We start from the raw sequence: 15,482 nt of genomic DNA on the forward strand, positions 1-15,482 counted from the left end.
AGCCACCGGGAACTGCTTTTATTACTGTATTTCGATGCACTTGCACACACACACGCATGCATGCATGCAGTGCATGCTTGATATCGATATTATTATTCTTTGAGAAATGCATACAGTTTCACATTCATTCACACAATCTGCCTTTAAGGTGAGCGTGAGCCGAAATATTACACCTGCCCTCCAATCTGGCGTGGTTATTTGTTGCTCTCTTTGTTGGCGCATTTGTTCCCGTTCCCGGCACATTATCCACTGCTTGAGCTGCATTGCCGCCAGGTGCTCTGCTTTCAATGAAGCTATCGGTTAACTGTAAACGGACGTCACATAATTGGATCCAAGGATTCAATTTACATATTTAAGCTTGTCTTTTATTTATTTATACCAACAATAAGTGGAAAAATAGGGGGAAAACTGTACACTTCAATCGGGAACAAAATATATGTGCAATGCATGTAGTCCTTGGGATTAGTAAATAGGAAAAGTAGCGTCCACACTGCCTGTCCACGCATGCAGTCCTCCAACCAGATCCCGAATGGAATGTGCGGGAAATCGATTTCTAATATGCTGAACAGCGATCTGTGAATCGTTGCCACGCCTACAGAGCAGAATAATGGGAAACTCTTTGTCCTCCAGCTGTTTGGTGAAGCGTTTTAGGTAGCTGTCGTCTAGGATTTCACTCAATGGCACATTGATGGACCTGGGCAGCTGGCAAATCTCGAACTCTGCCGGCGGCCGCACATCGAGCAGCAGATGTGGCTGCTTCTGTAGCGTCTGATGGTATTCCCTGACCTCCAGACGCTGATCCGGCTCCAGTAGGTCCAGGGGATTGTCTTTGTCAGTGGCATGCATTCCGCAGAACATCTCGTAGTCGATTAGTTCCGTGATTAGGGGCTGGGCAGAGCACACGTGACAGTTGGGTCGTTTGGTGCGTATCCGGATATTGCGGAACATGCAGCTGCTGCCATCGAAGATGAGCAGACGCCCAGACATCACATCGCCCAAGCCGATTATCACCTTAATGGCCTCCAGGGCCTGCATGGCGCCAATGATTCCTGTGACGGCGCCCAGAACGCCGCCATCGCCGCAATTGGTGACCGCTTCGGGTGGCGGCGGTACCGGATAGATGCACCGGTAGCAAGGACCCTGCCCATAGCCATACACGGTCAGTTGTCCGTCCATCTTGAGCGCACTACCAGAGACCAGGGGCTTGCGCAGCATCACACAGGCATCGTTTAGCAGGTAACGCGTGGCCACATTGTCACTGCAGTCCAGAACCACATCATACGACCGTATAATGTGCATGGCATTGATGCTGTTGATCAGCCGCGAGTGGCAGCGGATCTGACAGTGCGAATTCAGTTCCAGCAGCGCAATCCTTGCGGACTCTGCTTTCGACATGCCGCAGCGGTGCTCCGAGTGCAGGATCTGTCGATGCAGGTTGCTGCGTTCCACCTCGTCGTAGTCGATGAGTCCCAGATGTCCGCATCCGGCTGCCACCAGGTACTGGGCGGCCGGACAGCCCAATCCTCCCATACCCACAATCAGCACGGAGCTGTTCTTCAGCTTCAACTGGCCCTGCACTCCAAAGTCCTGGAGGATCAACTGTCGGCTATATCGGGCTATGTCGTCGTTGGAGAGTTGGGTCTCTATGTGTGTGGCCATGTCATTGGACGTCGTCTCCTCCGCCTCATCGCTATCCTCACCGGCGGCTATGGCTGCCTCCAGTTCGCGTAGACATTGCTCCTTTCTGTTGAGGGTGGCCCGCAGCTCCGCAACATCCCGCTTCAGCTTGACCCTCTCGCTTTCCAGTGCCTCCGCGTCGATCATTAATTACAATTGTTTTTAAAACTGCGAATATTAAAAATTTCTCCCACAATCAGCTGATGTTCGATATGAGCTATCGGTCAATTACCGGTTAACTCGATAGGCTATTTATCGATGCGAGCAGCTGTTCCTCTGCTCTCCTGAGAAGTTTCGAAGCGAAGTCTGTTTACAATTATCTAATCATAAATTAAAACCAAGCAATGTCCTGGCTTAGTGGCACAATTCAAAAGCTGTGCAGGGCAACGCTCCTGTCGGCAGGCAGCAATCCTCTGCCCGCGATCTCCGCCACATCCACAACGGTGCGCCAACTTTCCCATGCCGAGCGACGAGCACGCGGTCCTACGGTGCGGCGCTACGGCTACAAGGACAAGATCTTCAAGAGTGGCTTGCTGCCCCATTTGGACAACGGACAGAAGCTGCCCATGCCCGTCTATAGGCCGAAGAACGCCTGGTCAGAGAAGCGCGCTCTGTTCGGCCAGAATGACTACATTGACATTCTGGGCAACGATCGACTGCACCCGGTGCGAGTTATGTATTCGGTGCCGTCCTGGTTGCGCGGTGTCTCTGGCAACGAGTACCAGGTGCTGTTGCGCAAGCGACAACTGCTGGAGAAGACCAAATACCCGATTGCACGGCCCACCAAGTGGAGGGACATGCAGAAGCGGATATTGTATCTGTACAAGTTCCTCAATCGCAAGACCAAGACCGGCTACTCCAAACAGTAGCGTGGAATGGTTGGAGCTCCCATAAAAGTCGTAATAAAGTGTTTTGTTAAATTTGATATTTGTTAGCATTTCGGCTTATTTTAAGAGTATGCGCGCCTCCTCCCCATCGATCATTATCTTCTGTCCGTTGTACAAGCAGAACTCCCGCTTCACGTGCGCAAACAGCAGATCCGTGATGAGGAATATCTGACCCGTCGAGAAGGCCAGCGTGGCTCCAAAATAGAAATTGGCATTGGCCGATCCCGCGTAGATCCACAAATGCCACAGGGCGCCCATCATAGACAGTGTAACCATGAAGAATGTGAAGACAACAAAGCCATGGGCCATGTATTTCCAGCAACGTTTCCAGAGCGGCAGCAATGCCAGGTAGAAGCCCACATCGCCCAGGCTTGGATATGCCTGAAACACTGCCATGAGGGCCACCAGGACGGTGGCCAGCAGCAATGGCTCCTTCCGCAGCTTAAGACTGAGCGGCACCAGGTACAGCACTGTGGCATTCAGCTGGAATGTGATTAGGAACATGGTGCGGAAATGCTCAAACATTTCGGTAAAGAAATACCAAAACAGTCCAATATTTGGCTGGAGATCGCGGAAATAAAAGCTGCCAATGGAAGAGCACATCAAGAATCGGTTGGGTACTATGAAGGCATCTATAATGGACTCACATAAATCCCAGTGTTCCATCCAGGAAGGTCCAGCTGTGCATCACCAAATAGCTGGCGGCAGCTACAATGATGCATGCAACTGCAAAGAGAACCGATAGGATGACGCCCCCAACTATGGAGCGGCGTGCAAAGACCAATAGCAGCGGAGCCATCAGCACAATTGGGTATAGACTGCGCACAGTCTCAAATGCCAACAGGACTATGCACGGCAGCAGCAGCCCGTTCGTCAGGAAGTACAGGAAGAGGGCCAGAAACAGATTGCTCAGCACAGTCGAGGTCAGGCCAATGCAGCTAAGCACAGTTAACGGATTGAAGAGATAGGCTATCAGTACGAGCTCCGGTATATCATAGTTGTCATCATCGTTGTACTGCAGCTGTTCGGTGTCTTTGGCATAGTTCTTTCGCTCCAGGCGCTGCTTCTGCAGCTTTTGCTTCACAAAGCGTACGCTCAAATTATAGAGTAGCGCCCCCGTCAACAGATCGAGCACTATGTAGAAGATTGGCAGCCACTGGGGAAAGTTTAGGAACAGCCCAGACAAAGCCTTTAGCACTAGGGGGCTTTCATGGACCAGGTCCCCACTATATGGGTCAATGCCCTGATCCAGCAGATAGATGCCTTCCTTCACTATACAGAAAAATAGCATTTACAATATGCGTATAATATGGTTTTAGAAGATTACTCACTCCGCTTTTGGGAATTTAAAGGTGTAGCAAACTCCACCCGGTCGCTGATAAGCGACGCCAGAGACGTACGCACGAAGTAGAAGCGCACCACTCCGCCCAGCAGAAGTAGTTTAAAGAATTTTGCATCCATTGTTGCTTGTGTGCTTTGTTGGTGGTCCTAATTTATGGACTGCAATGCATTTTTCCAAAATAAAATGCTGAATTCCCGGAATACAAGCGTCGGCGACAGCTGTTCCTAAGGATGGGCGATATCTATCGATGGCTTAATCACACCTTTAAAAATTATGTTTTAATTCACATAGAAAATCTGGAGGCCGCCTCTTCGAAGTACGAAACCCTTTAAAATACCAATTCGTGATCTGTATTGAAATCCTGATCGCTTGGGTCCATTTAACCTAGTTTTTATATGGAAGTTTTCTATTTAACTGTAGCTAACGATGGCAAAACACCATGGCGAAACATATCGATATGTACTCGTTCGTGCCAGCCGATACTTGCCAGTTTTGTTTTGGAACTGTTGCACTTTTTACAATTTTCGAAATTAAATATATAAAAACACGCCCAATATGATTGGAACCAAGAAAAAAACCAAAAAGGCGAATGTGTTCAAGGAAATAGCGGACAACTTCGAGCTGCTGACCAAGAATCCAGAGCGTTTTCTCAAGTTTGTTTTCGTCCAAGCGGCGCGCACGTGTTTGCTTCAGTGGAAATCTAAACAATTTTTCTTCTAGGCCACAGCCGGAGAAGATTGCTGCCATCGAGCAGCTCATACAGCAAACCTACAGCGTAAGCATTAGCGGAGATGTGGAGAATAAAAAGGACTTGCTGCCCGAGCTGGTGCTGGAGCAGATGGACGAGGAACAGATCTGGCAGCAGCTGGAAATGCGCAACGAACTGGTGTTCCCGCAACTGCTGGAGAAGACTGCCAAGCTGATGGCCATGAAGGAGAAGCACTTGGGCATCGAGTTGGACGAAGACGACGACGATGAGGATGAGGATGAGGGCGAAGCGCATCCAGCGGCGTCATCTGATGAGGAGGCGCCTGCTCAGGAAGCTCCAGACTCAGATTTTGATGTTTCTGGCAGCGATGCCGAGGACCTGCCCACGAAATCCAAACCCAAATCAGTCAAAACAAAGAAAAGCGGAAAGCGGATCCGAAACTCTGTGGTGGATGACACATTCTTCAAGCTGGACGAGATGAAGGAGTTTCTGGAACAGGAAGACGCCAAGGAGATGCGAAAGCAAAAATCTAAGCAGCGCGTCGAAGAGGACGCGGATGCCATCGACTACTATGCAGATGATTTTGGTGTGGGCGAGGAAGAAGATGAGGATGATGTCAATGTGAATTATGCGGACTTTTTCGAAGTAGACGAGGAACTGGAGCGGGAGGCGCAAAAGTTAAACAAAAAGAACAAAGGCAAGCAGAGGGATTACTTCAATGAAAACGAAGATGAGGCAGAGGAGGAATCAGAGGATGGGACTGTAGATGATATTGAAGATGAAGGAGAGCATGAGGATGCCGCTGAAGCAAATGAAGACCCAGAGAATGCTCCCAGTGAAATCGATGAATCCGAATTCGTGGCTAAAAGTGGCATAGAACCCGCCAGTGATTCTGACTCTGGCTCCGACAAGGCAGATAATGATGATGACCAAGAAGAGGCCACACCAGCCGTCCAGTCATCAAATGAGCTGCGTGAGGCTCGTCTGTTCCAGCGTATACGCGACTATGAGGACATTGTGCTCGGCGAGAAGCCCTGGCAGTTGAAGGGTGAGGTCCAAGCGGCCAATCGTCCACAGAACTCACTGCTCGAGGAGATTCTAGACTTTGAATCCACCACACGACCCACGGCACCTCTGACAGAAGAAGATAATCGCTCCATCGAGGATATCATACTGCAGCGTATTCGCGACAAGGCCTGGGATGATGTGGTCCGCACCGTGCGTGTGGATAACACGCCGCAGGAGTACCGTAAACAGCTGGTGCTCGACCAGGAGAAGTCCAAGCAATCCCTGGCCCAAATCTACGAGAAGCAATATCAACAGGAGCTGGAGAAACTCGATCCCAACAAGGATGCCGACGAAAATGCCGGACCGGAGCCCAAGGAGCATCAGGAGATCAAGCGAATGATGCGCACGCTGTTCCTCAAGCTCGATGCCCTCTCCAACTTCCATTTTACACCAAAACCAGTGGCGCCCGAGGTAAGGATTGTCACCAACACGCCGGCGGTGCACATGGAAGAGGTTGCGCCCGTCGCCGTCAGCGATGCCAAGCTGCTGGCCCCCGAAGAGGTATTCCGCGGACCCAAGCACGCCCCTCTGGGCAAGACGGAGCGCACACGCACCGACAAGAATCGCGAGCGCCGCAAGAAGAAGCAAAAGCAGCGGGCCATCAATGCAGTGCTCGAAACGCGCGACCTGCAGCGCGCCAAGGAGGGAAAGGCGCCCACGAAACGCGAGGCGGATGCCAAGCTCCTAAAGACCATCACCAAGAGTCGCAATGTACAAAAGGTAAGAGTGTGTGTGGCCAACAGTCGAGGTTGAGTCTCATAATTGCTTTCTCCTCTTTTCAGATAACCGCCAGCACCAGCGATCAGAGCGCTCTCAAATCCTCCAAGGCATTCTTCAACAAGCTGCAGGACACGACAGCCTCGGCGGCAAGCGGCGCTGGGAGCAAACGTGCCAAAAAGGATCCGGCCAAAGCGAATGCCAAAAAACTCAAGCTCTAATTTTGTACATTTTAAGACTTTTTCTTTTCCAATTGTCAATGGCATTTGCCTGTGACGTCAGCGGGCAAACCATGTCCTCCAGTCACGTGCCAGCAAATGCCCAATTCACACACCACGCACGCCCACATGCTCACCACCCCCCCTCCCAGGGGATGCGCGTTGTTAAAGGGATAACTTTGGAACACTTTGTCGGCTCCCTCTGTGCTTCGTGTGTTTTGTTGTGTGTGTGTGAGTGATCCAAGGACATTTGGTGGCCGGCAGGACGGATGTAATGTCTACAATTGGATTATTTTTAGAATTATTTACTTAAAATAAACTGTGTGCTATTTAAATAGAAAGGAAACTAAAGACGTTCGTAAGTTTGGTGCTTTAAGGTTTAAATTAAGTTTGAATTTAAATGCTATAACAGTTTCGGACCGGCTTGAAATATTAGTATATTTGTTGGTATATTTCTGAGTGTTGAGCAGTATATTTCTCAGGGGAAACGCGGTATATTTTATCTATAAATCCGCGGTCACACTAACGAATCGCACGTGTTGCATTTAAAAAATTGTTTTTCTCCGCAAAAATTACATTTAATTGACAACGCAAAGATGGTTAAAGTACAGAAACCACAGCCAAAGTCGCTGAGCAAAAGCGCCAGCATTGAGGGCGTGGCCAAGAAGAAGAAAACCACGGAAAAAGGCAAGCTGGCGCAAGCAGCCGTCCTGGAAGTAGCGGCACCCATCAAAAAGGGCAAAAATGCCGCTCCGAAAAAAGTGGACGTCACTGAAAAACCCAAAAAAGAACAGAAAAAACCTGTTGAGAAGGAGAAACAGCAAAAGGCCGCCAAGAGGCCCTTGGTAATAGCTCCTCCAGAGTCGCCAGCTGCATCCCCAGTTGCTGTGAAAAAGTCAAAAGGAAAGGCCGCCGCTATTCCTGCGACTCCTGCCGCCAAGAAGCCGTTGATTTTGGCGCCATCTCCTTCGCCCGCTAAACCAGCGCCTGCCAAAAAGGAAAAGAAAGGCAAACCTGCACCAGTTGAGGCGGCTCCCAAGAAGTCGAACAAGAAATCGACTGTAGAGGAAGCTCCTGCAAAGATAGAAGCTCCGGCTAAGAAAGCAGCTGCAGGCAAGAAAGTGGATACAGTTTCCGGCAAGAAAGCGGATTCAGCTTCAGCTAAGAAGGCAGTAGAAACACCTGCTCCGACTGCCCCCAAGAAAGACAACAAGAAAGCAGCGCCAGCTAAGAAAACAGAGGCAGCACCCGCCAAGAAAACGCCTGAAGTTCCAGCCAAGAAAGCAGAACCAGCCAAGAAAGCCGCAGCAGCCAAGAAAACGGTAGAGGCACCAACTAAGACAGCAGCTCCTGCCAAGAAAGCCGCAGCAGCCAAGAAACCCGTAGAGGCACCAACTAAGACAGCAGCTCCTGCCAAGAAAGCCGCAGCAGCCAAAAAAACTGTGGCGTCACCAGTCAAGACAGCAGCTCCAGCCAAGAAAATAGTTGAAGCGCTAGCTAAAAAGTCTGAGAAGGCATCCAAGCAAACGACAAAGGCGGTGCCAGCAGTAGCTGAAACTGCCAGCAAAATATCCAAACCAGCCACAGCATCGCTTCAGGCGAAGACCAAGCCACTTAAGAAACTCTCCAAACCAGACAAGTCGCCGAAAGCTAAGAAGGCAGGCAAGAAGATCGCCACATTGGCCAAGGGAAAGTCCAACAAAAAGGCCAAGAAGCCTAAGAAGAAGCCCGTCGCGTTGCAATTTGAATTGAAGCCCTTTGATGAGCAAAAGTTCCGGGACATTGTCTCCGAATCGAATGTGCTGAAGATGTGCCAGGCCCTCAAGACCCAAGCGGCCGAAGAGGTGGCCAAGAAAAAGTCGGCCTCGGTCTTCTCCGACTACCGCTACATACTGCAGGTGTGCAGCTACAAGATACCCAGCTGCCCCAAGCGTGTGGTCAAGCTGGGACTGAAGCACTCGCTGGTGGGTAGCGACGATGATGTGGCCATCATTGTGACGGACTTGCAGCGCGGTGCCAAGTTTGACTTTGAGCCCACCAAGGCCCACTACGAGGATCTGTTCAGCGAGATTGGCATCAAGCAGCGTCTGACTGTGGTGCCATTCAATCAGCTGCGCAACGATGTGAATAGCTTTGAGGCCAAGCGCAAGTTCCTCAACACCTATGACTACTTAATGTGCGACGGCAAGCTGTCGGGACAGGCCAGTGCCTTTCTGGGCAAGGTAAAGTATGACTGCTGTCAATCCTGTCATTTTGCTGACTCTCTTTCATCTTTCACAGTTCACCCAGAAGCCACGCAATGTCCTGCATCCGGTGCGTCTGAGCAAGGACAATGCACAGCTGCAGAGGGAGCTATCGCGTGCTCTGTGCCGCACCGCTTACAGGCAGCTGAGCAAGGGCGATCTCACCGCCATCCCAGTGGGCAATCACGAGCACAGTGCCGAACAGCTGGCGGAGAATATTCTGTTGGTGACCAAGCAACTGGAGACGGTCTATCCTGGTGGACTGGCCAACATTCGTTCGCTGTATGTCAAAATTGACATTGTCGGCACCTCGGCCCTGCCACTGTACATCAGCATGTGTGCCGCCCCAGCAGACACGCCGTATGTGGTCGGACCACGCGAGCAGCGTATGCTGAAACTGAAGAAGCAGGCCAACGAGGTGCTCTCCCGGTTCGCCCTTACCAAGGATGCCGAATTCGTAAAGTTGACTTGGCAGCAGGTGAAGCGCAAGGCAGAGATTCGCGAAGAGAAGGCGGCTCTCTTGGCGGCCGATGCGGCTGGAGTAGCTGCTCCTTCTAAGGAGAACGACGGTGAGGACACTGTTGTGCCCACAAAAAAAGCACGCAAAGAATCGACGAGCGAGGCAGCCAAAAATGAGGCTGAATCGGATGACGATGAAGTCGATGAGGCTGACTCGGGCGAAGATGAAGGCGATGAGGACGATGAGAGCGATGAAGAAGTCGACGACGATGACAGCGACGATGATGATGATGAGTAAGCGTGCCTTTTGGCAAATTTACTTTTCTTTAGTCGTAATTCTTGGATACAACCTCCCTCCCCTTCCCCGCCAACAATTTGTACCATATTTTCGTATTGAAAATTTTGAAACAGTTTTAAGGAATAAACGAATTGTTTTTAAGTTAACAAAAAAAATTGTGGTATGTTCCACGAACGTTTTTTTTTTGTTTTTTTTTAAGAAGTTTTCGAAGAATACATATTCTCGACTCGTTATTCTCGTAATCTTCCTTTGGTTGGTAGTATCTGAAAACCTATGACGCTATGATGATGTGCCACCATTATGAGAAATTTGTATTCATTTGTAACCCCATTAACATTATGGAATCTTCCGGAATGGTCAACAGGCTACAACTGTTCCGCTCACCATGGCAGCTTTGTTTCTCTTCCTCAATGTAAATAAATTTCCAAGATTCGATTTTATGTCTAATTGTTTGATTTGTTTACTTTTCAGCTGATCTAACAAATTTTTCAGCCTGGTCTGGTTAGGAATAATATCTCTTTGCAGCTCGGAAATGTTATTCTCCAACTCATTCAGTCTTTGGATTAGTTTCTCTACTTCTTAGGCTTTTTTATCTAGTTGAATGCGTTTGAATTGCGAACACCTCAGCTATCGTTCCACATTCTTGGACTTAGCATCGTCATCCTTTTAGGTGGGTTTATCCCTAAATATACATTACTATCTGAAGGATATGATTGATAAGAGAAAGTATTGTAAATGGATGGTAGGAAATTATTGGTGTTATTGATGTAGAAGCCGAAAAACTTAAAAGAGCAAAAAAGACTTTTAAACATAGGTTAAGGAATATTAAAATAATATGCACACACAAAAAATCTCGGGAAAATTTAGGGATATACATATTTTGTAAAGTCAATTCAAAGTTGAAAAACAATCTAAAATGAGGTCAATATACTAATGATTTTTATACATTTTATCCATTAGACAGGTAATATCTCAAAATCAATCGGAAAATAGTTCTTCCCTAGAAATTTTAAGTTTATGAGATATTTTTTTCAATGTAGATGACTATTTAAAAAACAATTTTAAATAAGTTTTATAATAAAACAATGAATTTTTTTTTGTAAATTTCCTAAAATTAGATTGATTAAAAATAAAAATTAAAATTATTATGTGTAGTGAAAATAACCATTAAACTTTTTTTACCCATGGAAAAAAACCAAAGTTTAGTGCTTCAATAACTTATATGGCACATTTTGTTCGAAAAATAAATTGTTGAACGGAATAATATGCTTAAGTGAAGATAAAGAAAATAGATCGTACGTATCATTACAAATACCTTAGCCTCTACGTTTATTTACCAATTTATTTATTTTTAATGCAAATCAATATTTTCACTTTAAATTTTGTGCAGGGCAGCAATCGATAACATATTTTCGTCGAATTCGTCGTTGTATATGACGATTCATCCTGTACCTTTGGAAGGTGCTGGTCGTTGCCGCCTTCAACATAAAAGGAGGGAACAACAGGATCTTCGTTCAGACTCCTCATGTCAGAGTCTTTCCTCAACGGATAGCCGTGTCATCCGAAAGATGATTAATGGTGATTATTAATTAATTAATTAATTAATTAAGCTTGATTAACAATTCATTTCGGTCAAGCTGGCGGTGATGCTGTGACCCGTGAAATGCTCTCAGCCATCCAGCTCGATTTCAACGGATAAAATAAACGTCAGCTGGTATAACTAGCATTACTAATAGGCTGTTTACATTGGGACTGCGTCATGCTTCTTTGCGTCTTGGCAAAGACGCAGTTTTTTTTACATAGGTTAGGCATAGGGCCCTAGTGGTGGCAAAAAGTTGCGTCGGTCTCTGATTCATGTGCGTCTATTCAATATATTCGATTGCTTTTGCGCTTAACTGCACATTTTTGCACTTTTCTGCCTATCAGCGCAATTATCACCTCTAAGAACAACAAAAACTTGTAGTTAAAAAATCAAATTTTGGCGCTAAAGTGAATGGTTGTGCAAAAAGGTGAAAATATACATAAAATCATGAAATAAAATACTTGAAACTGATTGTATTATTATCATACGACATTTTTGTGATCCCCTGATGCCATTATGACACTGCTGGAGACGAACTTCGATGGTTTTCATAATTTTAAGAAGAACTCCCACAAGCTCTACAAAGAAATGTCTGAAAATAATAAATAAATATAAGAATAAATTCTCTTTCGTCCATTTTCTTGTCGTCTTGCATAATTCTGTTGATTTCTCAAAATTTGTTTACTTTCCTTGTCATCAAGCACCCAAAACAAAATTCAAGACGCACGTCTGCCAATGTAAACGCCTTTTCTGCTTCATTGCGTCTATTCCGATATCGATAGCAGACGCGCCCAGTGTAAAAAGGCTATAAACTTTCAACCCTGCACATATAATTTTATTCGATTGATCAATCAATATTCCACAAGATTGGCTAACTTTGTATGTAATTGTTTATAAACTAAGCAGAAAATGACACCAACTAAGTAAGCACAAAACGTGGGAATGAAAGGTTACGTTATTTGAGCATTAGTTACTTGGGCATCTTTAACCCTATTTCCTTACATTAGTGCTAAAATTCAGTTTTCTAAGCCATTCAGAATGTGCTCATAAGTGACTGCATGTCAATTCATAGTTGCTACGAACCTGATATGATCTCAGCCAGCAGATCCGAGGCAATGACTTCGTCTGTATCCGCCAGCGTGTCATCCCCATTCCAGTCTTCGGATGCCGACTGGATAATAAAATAATATTTTATTATTAGAAATGATTACTATTTATTTATTATTTCCGTCGAGTATATTAATAATAATAATAGTTTTTGATTATAGCTTCGTATGTAAAATAAAATAAAAAGTTGGATGTCAACTCTCGGCTATATTTAGCTGTGTCTTTATATATTTTTCTAAAACACAGTTTGAATATTCATCTATTTTTAACACCACAACAGCTATTTTCTTTTAAACGGCTGTCAACACTACAGCACCACAAGGGTGACCGTTTTGACGTCGAAATTGAGATCAAGGTATATTTACGGTATATTTTGAAAATGAGAAGGTATTTTTCTGAGGGACAGTCACACTGAGCACCACTTCCGATACTAGAGCTGTCAAACGATTGATAGTTGAGCCATCGATAGTTTAGAATGTTTTGAAAAAAACAATCGATACTATCGTGATAGTATCGGGCTCAAATAATTATTAAAAAACCATTGAAACCTTTTAGGAACTTGTCCATTGTAAAAATAAGATGAGACCTGTCGATTTTTTTTTACAAATTTGTCTTCGTATTTTACAGCAGCCAATCCAAACATATCAAAAGCGCAACGACTGTAGCTCGATGCTATCATGATAGTCGCAAAACCGTCGATAGTAGAGGCTAGCAGTAAAATATCGATACGATCGATAGTGCTCTCGATGGTTTGACACCTCTATCCGATACCCTTTCAATAAAAAAATGTTTAAATAATTTGTTATTTATTTTGATAAATGACGCAAAAACGAATTTTAGACGTGAACACGAAGACTCTGCAACGCATGTTGGCCAAAACACCTTTCTCGTGACTCACAGCTGCTGTAATTATCAGCCATTTGCTGCTGCTGACACAATAAGAAGAAGCAAAGGCAGAGGCAGCAACAACAACGACAACAGCATTTCGACAAAATTGTTGCGTATCGTATTTTTCATTTCTTTTGGCAGCAGAAGAGACGTAGCATTTTCGTACAATCTGAGTGAACAAATCATATGTATAACTTATGTCTGATAAAAGTGCAAAGGAATCCTGTATCAGTCGTAGTGCGAGCTGCAGCAGCAGGCGAAAGAGAAGAAAGTGAATTCGCGCAGCAGGGAGGAGTCGTCACCGAAAGAAAGCAACAAAAATCTATTTCCCATCGCCCCTAGGCGCGCGCAACGTGTTCCGTTTGCGATTCAACAAAAGAAGTCAAATAACAGCTGTGTTAAACAATGTCCCATGGCGAGGATGTGCTAGACAATTGGGAAGAACTTGATGAGGCGGGGGTACGTTGTATATTTCCCAACAAACATTCTCTAGAATCTATATCTAATTCAATTTTCCCCCACTTGTTCTGCCCTGCACAGCTATCTATGACTCTGCAAACCAAGCTGCAAACAAGCGAGGAAAAGCCCGTAATCAAAATGAAACTACTTCAACGCCCGCAGAGCCTCCAGGACAGCAGTGGCAATCCGAGCAGTGTCGGTGGCGGCAGTCCTGCCCCCAGGCAAATCACCATTGCCAAGAAGCCCTCGCCACCCGAGGCCCAGTTAGATGGCGAACCAGTCATGATGGTGCTGCATAAGTCGACAAACGACTATGATCCGGCTACCTATGCCACGCCCACCATCAATCAGACCGTGAAAATCCTGCGGCGCCCCGCCCAGGCTGAAGAGCGACGGGATACGAATGGCATGAAACCCAAGCAGCCCATTAAGACGCTAAAGCAGCGCGAGCAGGAATATGCGGAGGCCAGATTGCGTATTCTGGGTGCGGCCAAGAATCCCGAGGATGATAAGCCGTACGCATAATAATGGGGATTTAATTTCATGGAACTTTCCTCTCTAATATGTATTCTAAATTCATTTGCAGACCAACGCCCCCAACACCACCCGGTGGTAGCCTTTTGGCCACGCCACAGACGGCTCCACCCGCGGGAACCCACTCAACACTACCTGCTGTCAGCTACAACAATAACAACAATAATAACAATAGTAATCCTGGTCCAGGTCCTGGAATGCATCGCTCTAGTTCGGCCCCGAAGATGTCCCAAGTGTCGGCAATGTACAATAACTACAATAGCTACTTCCAAGGGCCACACAATCCGGGCCTGAACTATTATTACCAGCATGCCGGACCACTGCCACCACAGCAGCAGCCGCCAGTCATGCAGCCGCATTTCAATCAACGCATGCCACCGTATGGGGTGGGAGGGGGTATGGGCATGGGTGGAATGCCAGCCCAATCTCCGCCACAGTCATCGCTCAATCAGCAGCAGCAGCAGCAGAGTTGGTCGCCCGTGGTCGGAGGAAGTGTATCCGCTGCCCTGTTGCGCCAGCAGTCAATGCAGCAGTCGCCACAGCAGCACCAGCAACAGCATCAGCCGCCGCAAACCTACAATGACAACGTCTTGCGCCTTCCGAGGGGACCCTGCCCGAATGGTTCGGTTGGCTTTCAGATGCGCCGGTAACAGATTGCAGCAGCAGCAAAAGGAGCGATGGGATGTGGTTCTAATATATTTCAATAAATTCTACTCATCGTGGTGTATAGATTCCGAAATTGTGTAAGCAGAAATTCAAGTGCGAGCGTTTCCAATCTGAGATTTATATGTCGTCATGCATGTGTGGACCCTGTGGTTCGCCCGCAGGCGAAGCAAGCATCAAACAAAAACAAAAAACTATGTAAAACAAATTTTATGACGAAGTATGGAAGATATTTTATAAACTTACAACTCACCCAAAACCCACAATTTTTGTATAATGTCATACTAATAAAAGCAAACCCTTATTTTAGAGTGTGTGCAAAAGAAGTGTGGGGCTTTACAGCAGTATATAATACATATGTGGATATGAATTGGTCTTTCCTTTGAATAGGAAACTGAGCGACGTCGTTTCCACAATCTGCGCTTGAATTGCCATTTCTTTCACAAACAGGTAATATATGTATATACACCTCTTATAAAAAGGTTTTTTCTTATTTTTGTTATTTTTCTCCGTCTAGCATCTCTGCATTGTGTTCGAGTCACTGGCCATGTATTTTTGCGAGGCGTTAAAAAATACGGCCAAAATGTCGGGTTTCACATCAAAGCAGTGCGCAGCTACATTTAGCAACTGT

At 46.3% G+C, this 15,482-nt stretch overlaps 6 protein-coding genes across 7 annotated transcripts; 4 read left to right on the forward strand and 2 right to left on the reverse strand.

Moving 5' to 3' along the window:
* Positions 1 to 340: 340 nt before the first annotated feature.
* LOC111076486 (adenylyltransferase and sulfurtransferase MOCS3-2) lies at positions 341 to 1,895 on the reverse strand. The gene has a single exon (XM_022370300.2). The coding sequence runs from the start codon at positions 1,822 to 1,824 to the stop codon at positions 463 to 465; it is 1,362 nt and encodes a 453-aa protein (XP_022225992.1). The 5' UTR covers positions 1,825 to 1,895; the 3' UTR covers positions 341 to 462.
* Positions 1,896 to 1,931: 36 nt separating this feature from the next.
* On the forward strand, positions 1,932 to 2,602 carry LOC111076489 (39S ribosomal protein L51, mitochondrial). The gene has a single exon (XM_022370304.2). The coding sequence runs from the start codon at positions 2,022 to 2,024 to the stop codon at positions 2,544 to 2,546; it is 525 nt and encodes a 174-aa protein (XP_022225996.2). The 5' UTR covers positions 1,932 to 2,021; the 3' UTR covers positions 2,547 to 2,602.
* On the reverse strand, positions 2,603 to 4,149 carry LOC111076487 (phosphatidylinositol glycan anchor biosynthesis class U protein). The gene is made up of 3 exons (XM_022370301.2): positions 3,896 to 4,149; positions 3,212 to 3,836; positions 2,603 to 3,147 (listed from the first exon to the last, which is right to left on the reverse strand). Exons 1-3 carry the CDS (start codon positions 4,023 to 4,025, stop codon positions 2,622 to 2,624), a joined length of 1,281 nt encoding a protein of 426 aa, XP_022225993.2. The 5' UTR covers positions 4,026 to 4,149; the 3' UTR covers positions 2,603 to 2,621.
* A 235-nt stretch (positions 4,150 to 4,384) lies between these two features.
* Positions 4,385 to 6,772, forward strand: LOC111076485 (U3 small nucleolar ribonucleoprotein protein MPP10). The gene is made up of 3 exons (XM_022370299.2): positions 4,385 to 4,559; positions 4,627 to 6,403; positions 6,466 to 6,772. Exons 1-3 carry the CDS (start codon positions 4,462 to 4,464, stop codon positions 6,619 to 6,621), a joined length of 2,031 nt encoding a protein of 676 aa, XP_022225991.2. The 5' UTR covers positions 4,385 to 4,461; the 3' UTR covers positions 6,622 to 6,772.
* A 366-nt stretch (positions 6,773 to 7,138) lies between these two features.
* LOC111076455 (ribosomal L1 domain-containing protein CG13096) lies at positions 7,139 to 9,767 on the forward strand. Of its 2 annotated transcripts, XM_041592239.1 has the most exons (3): positions 7,139 to 7,998; positions 8,101 to 8,840; positions 8,899 to 9,767. In XM_041592239.1, exons 1-3 carry the CDS (start codon positions 7,215 to 7,217, stop codon positions 9,616 to 9,618), a joined length of 2,244 nt encoding a protein of 747 aa, XP_041448173.1. In that variant the 5' UTR covers positions 7,139 to 7,214; the 3' UTR covers positions 9,619 to 9,767. The 2 variants fall into 2 exon arrangements, with proteins under 2 accessions (XP_041448173.1, XP_022225957.2); XM_022370265.2 differs by having other exon boundaries at positions 7,139 to 8,840.
* Positions 9,768 to 13,055: 3,288 nt separating this feature from the next.
* Positions 13,056 to 15,155, forward strand: LOC111076459 (putative mediator of RNA polymerase II transcription subunit 15). The gene is made up of 3 exons (XM_022370268.2): positions 13,056 to 13,654; positions 13,736 to 14,169; positions 14,241 to 15,155. The coding sequence occupies exons 1-3, from the start codon at positions 13,601 to 13,603 to the stop codon at positions 14,836 to 14,838; spliced, it is 1,086 nt and encodes a 361-aa protein (XP_022225960.2). The 5' UTR covers positions 13,056 to 13,600; the 3' UTR covers positions 14,839 to 15,155.
* Positions 15,156 to 15,482: the final 327 nt, after the last annotated feature.

This window comes from Drosophila obscura, unplaced genomic scaffold, assembly GCF_018151105.1.
Source record: "Drosophila obscura isolate BZ-5 IFL unplaced genomic scaffold, ASM1815110v1 contig_179, whole genome shotgun sequence".
Lineage (NCBI taxonomy): Eukaryota > Metazoa > Arthropoda > Insecta > Diptera > Drosophilidae > Drosophila > Drosophila obscura.

Coding starts and splice junctions, on each gene's coding strand:
- LOC111076489 (XM_022370304.2), top strand. CDS start 2,022: ATGTCCTGGCTTAGTGGCACAATTCAAAAGCTGTGCAGGGCAACGCTC.
- LOC111076455 (XM_022370265.2), top strand. CDS start 7,215: ATGGTTAAAGTACAGAAACCACAGCCAAAGTCGCTGAGCAAAAGCGCC. Junction 8,841..8,898: donor CCAGTGCCTTTCTGGGCAAG/GTAAAGTATGAC, acceptor CATCTTTCACAG/TTCACCCAGAAGCCACGCAA.
- LOC111076486 (XM_022370300.2), bottom strand. CDS start 1,824: ATGATCGACGCGGAGGCACTGGAAAGCGAGAGGGTCAAGCTGAAGCGG.
- LOC111076485 (XM_022370299.2), top strand. CDS start 4,462: ATGATTGGAACCAAGAAAAAAACCAAAAAGGCGAATGTGTTCAAGGAA. Junction 4,560..4,626: donor AATCCAGAGCGTTTTCTCAA/GTTTGTTTTCGT, acceptor TTTTTCTTCTAG/GCCACAGCCGGAGAAGATTG. Junction 6,404..6,465: donor AGAGTCGCAATGTACAAAAG/GTAAGAGTGTGT, acceptor TCCTCTTTTCAG/ATAACCGCCAGCACCAGCGA.
- LOC111076487 (XM_022370301.2), bottom strand. CDS start 4,025: ATGGATGCAAAATTCTTTAAACTACTTCTGCTGGGCGGAGTGGTGCGC. Junction 3,837..3,895: donor TTTAAATTCCCAAAAGCGGA/GTGAGTAATCTT, acceptor TTTTCTGTATAG/TGAAGGAAGGCATCTATCTG. Junction 3,148..3,211: donor GATGGAACACTGGGATTTAT/GTGAGTCCATTA, acceptor TTCCATTGGCAG/CTTTTATTTCCGCGATCTCC.
- LOC111076459 (XM_022370268.2), top strand. CDS start 13,601: ATGTCCCATGGCGAGGATGTGCTAGACAATTGGGAAGAACTTGATGAG. Junction 13,655..13,735: donor AAGAACTTGATGAGGCGGGG/GTACGTTGTATA, acceptor TGCCCTGCACAG/CTATCTATGACTCTGCAAAC. Junction 14,170..14,240: donor AATCCCGAGGATGATAAGCC/GTACGCATAATA, acceptor ATTCATTTGCAG/ACCAACGCCCCCAACACCAC.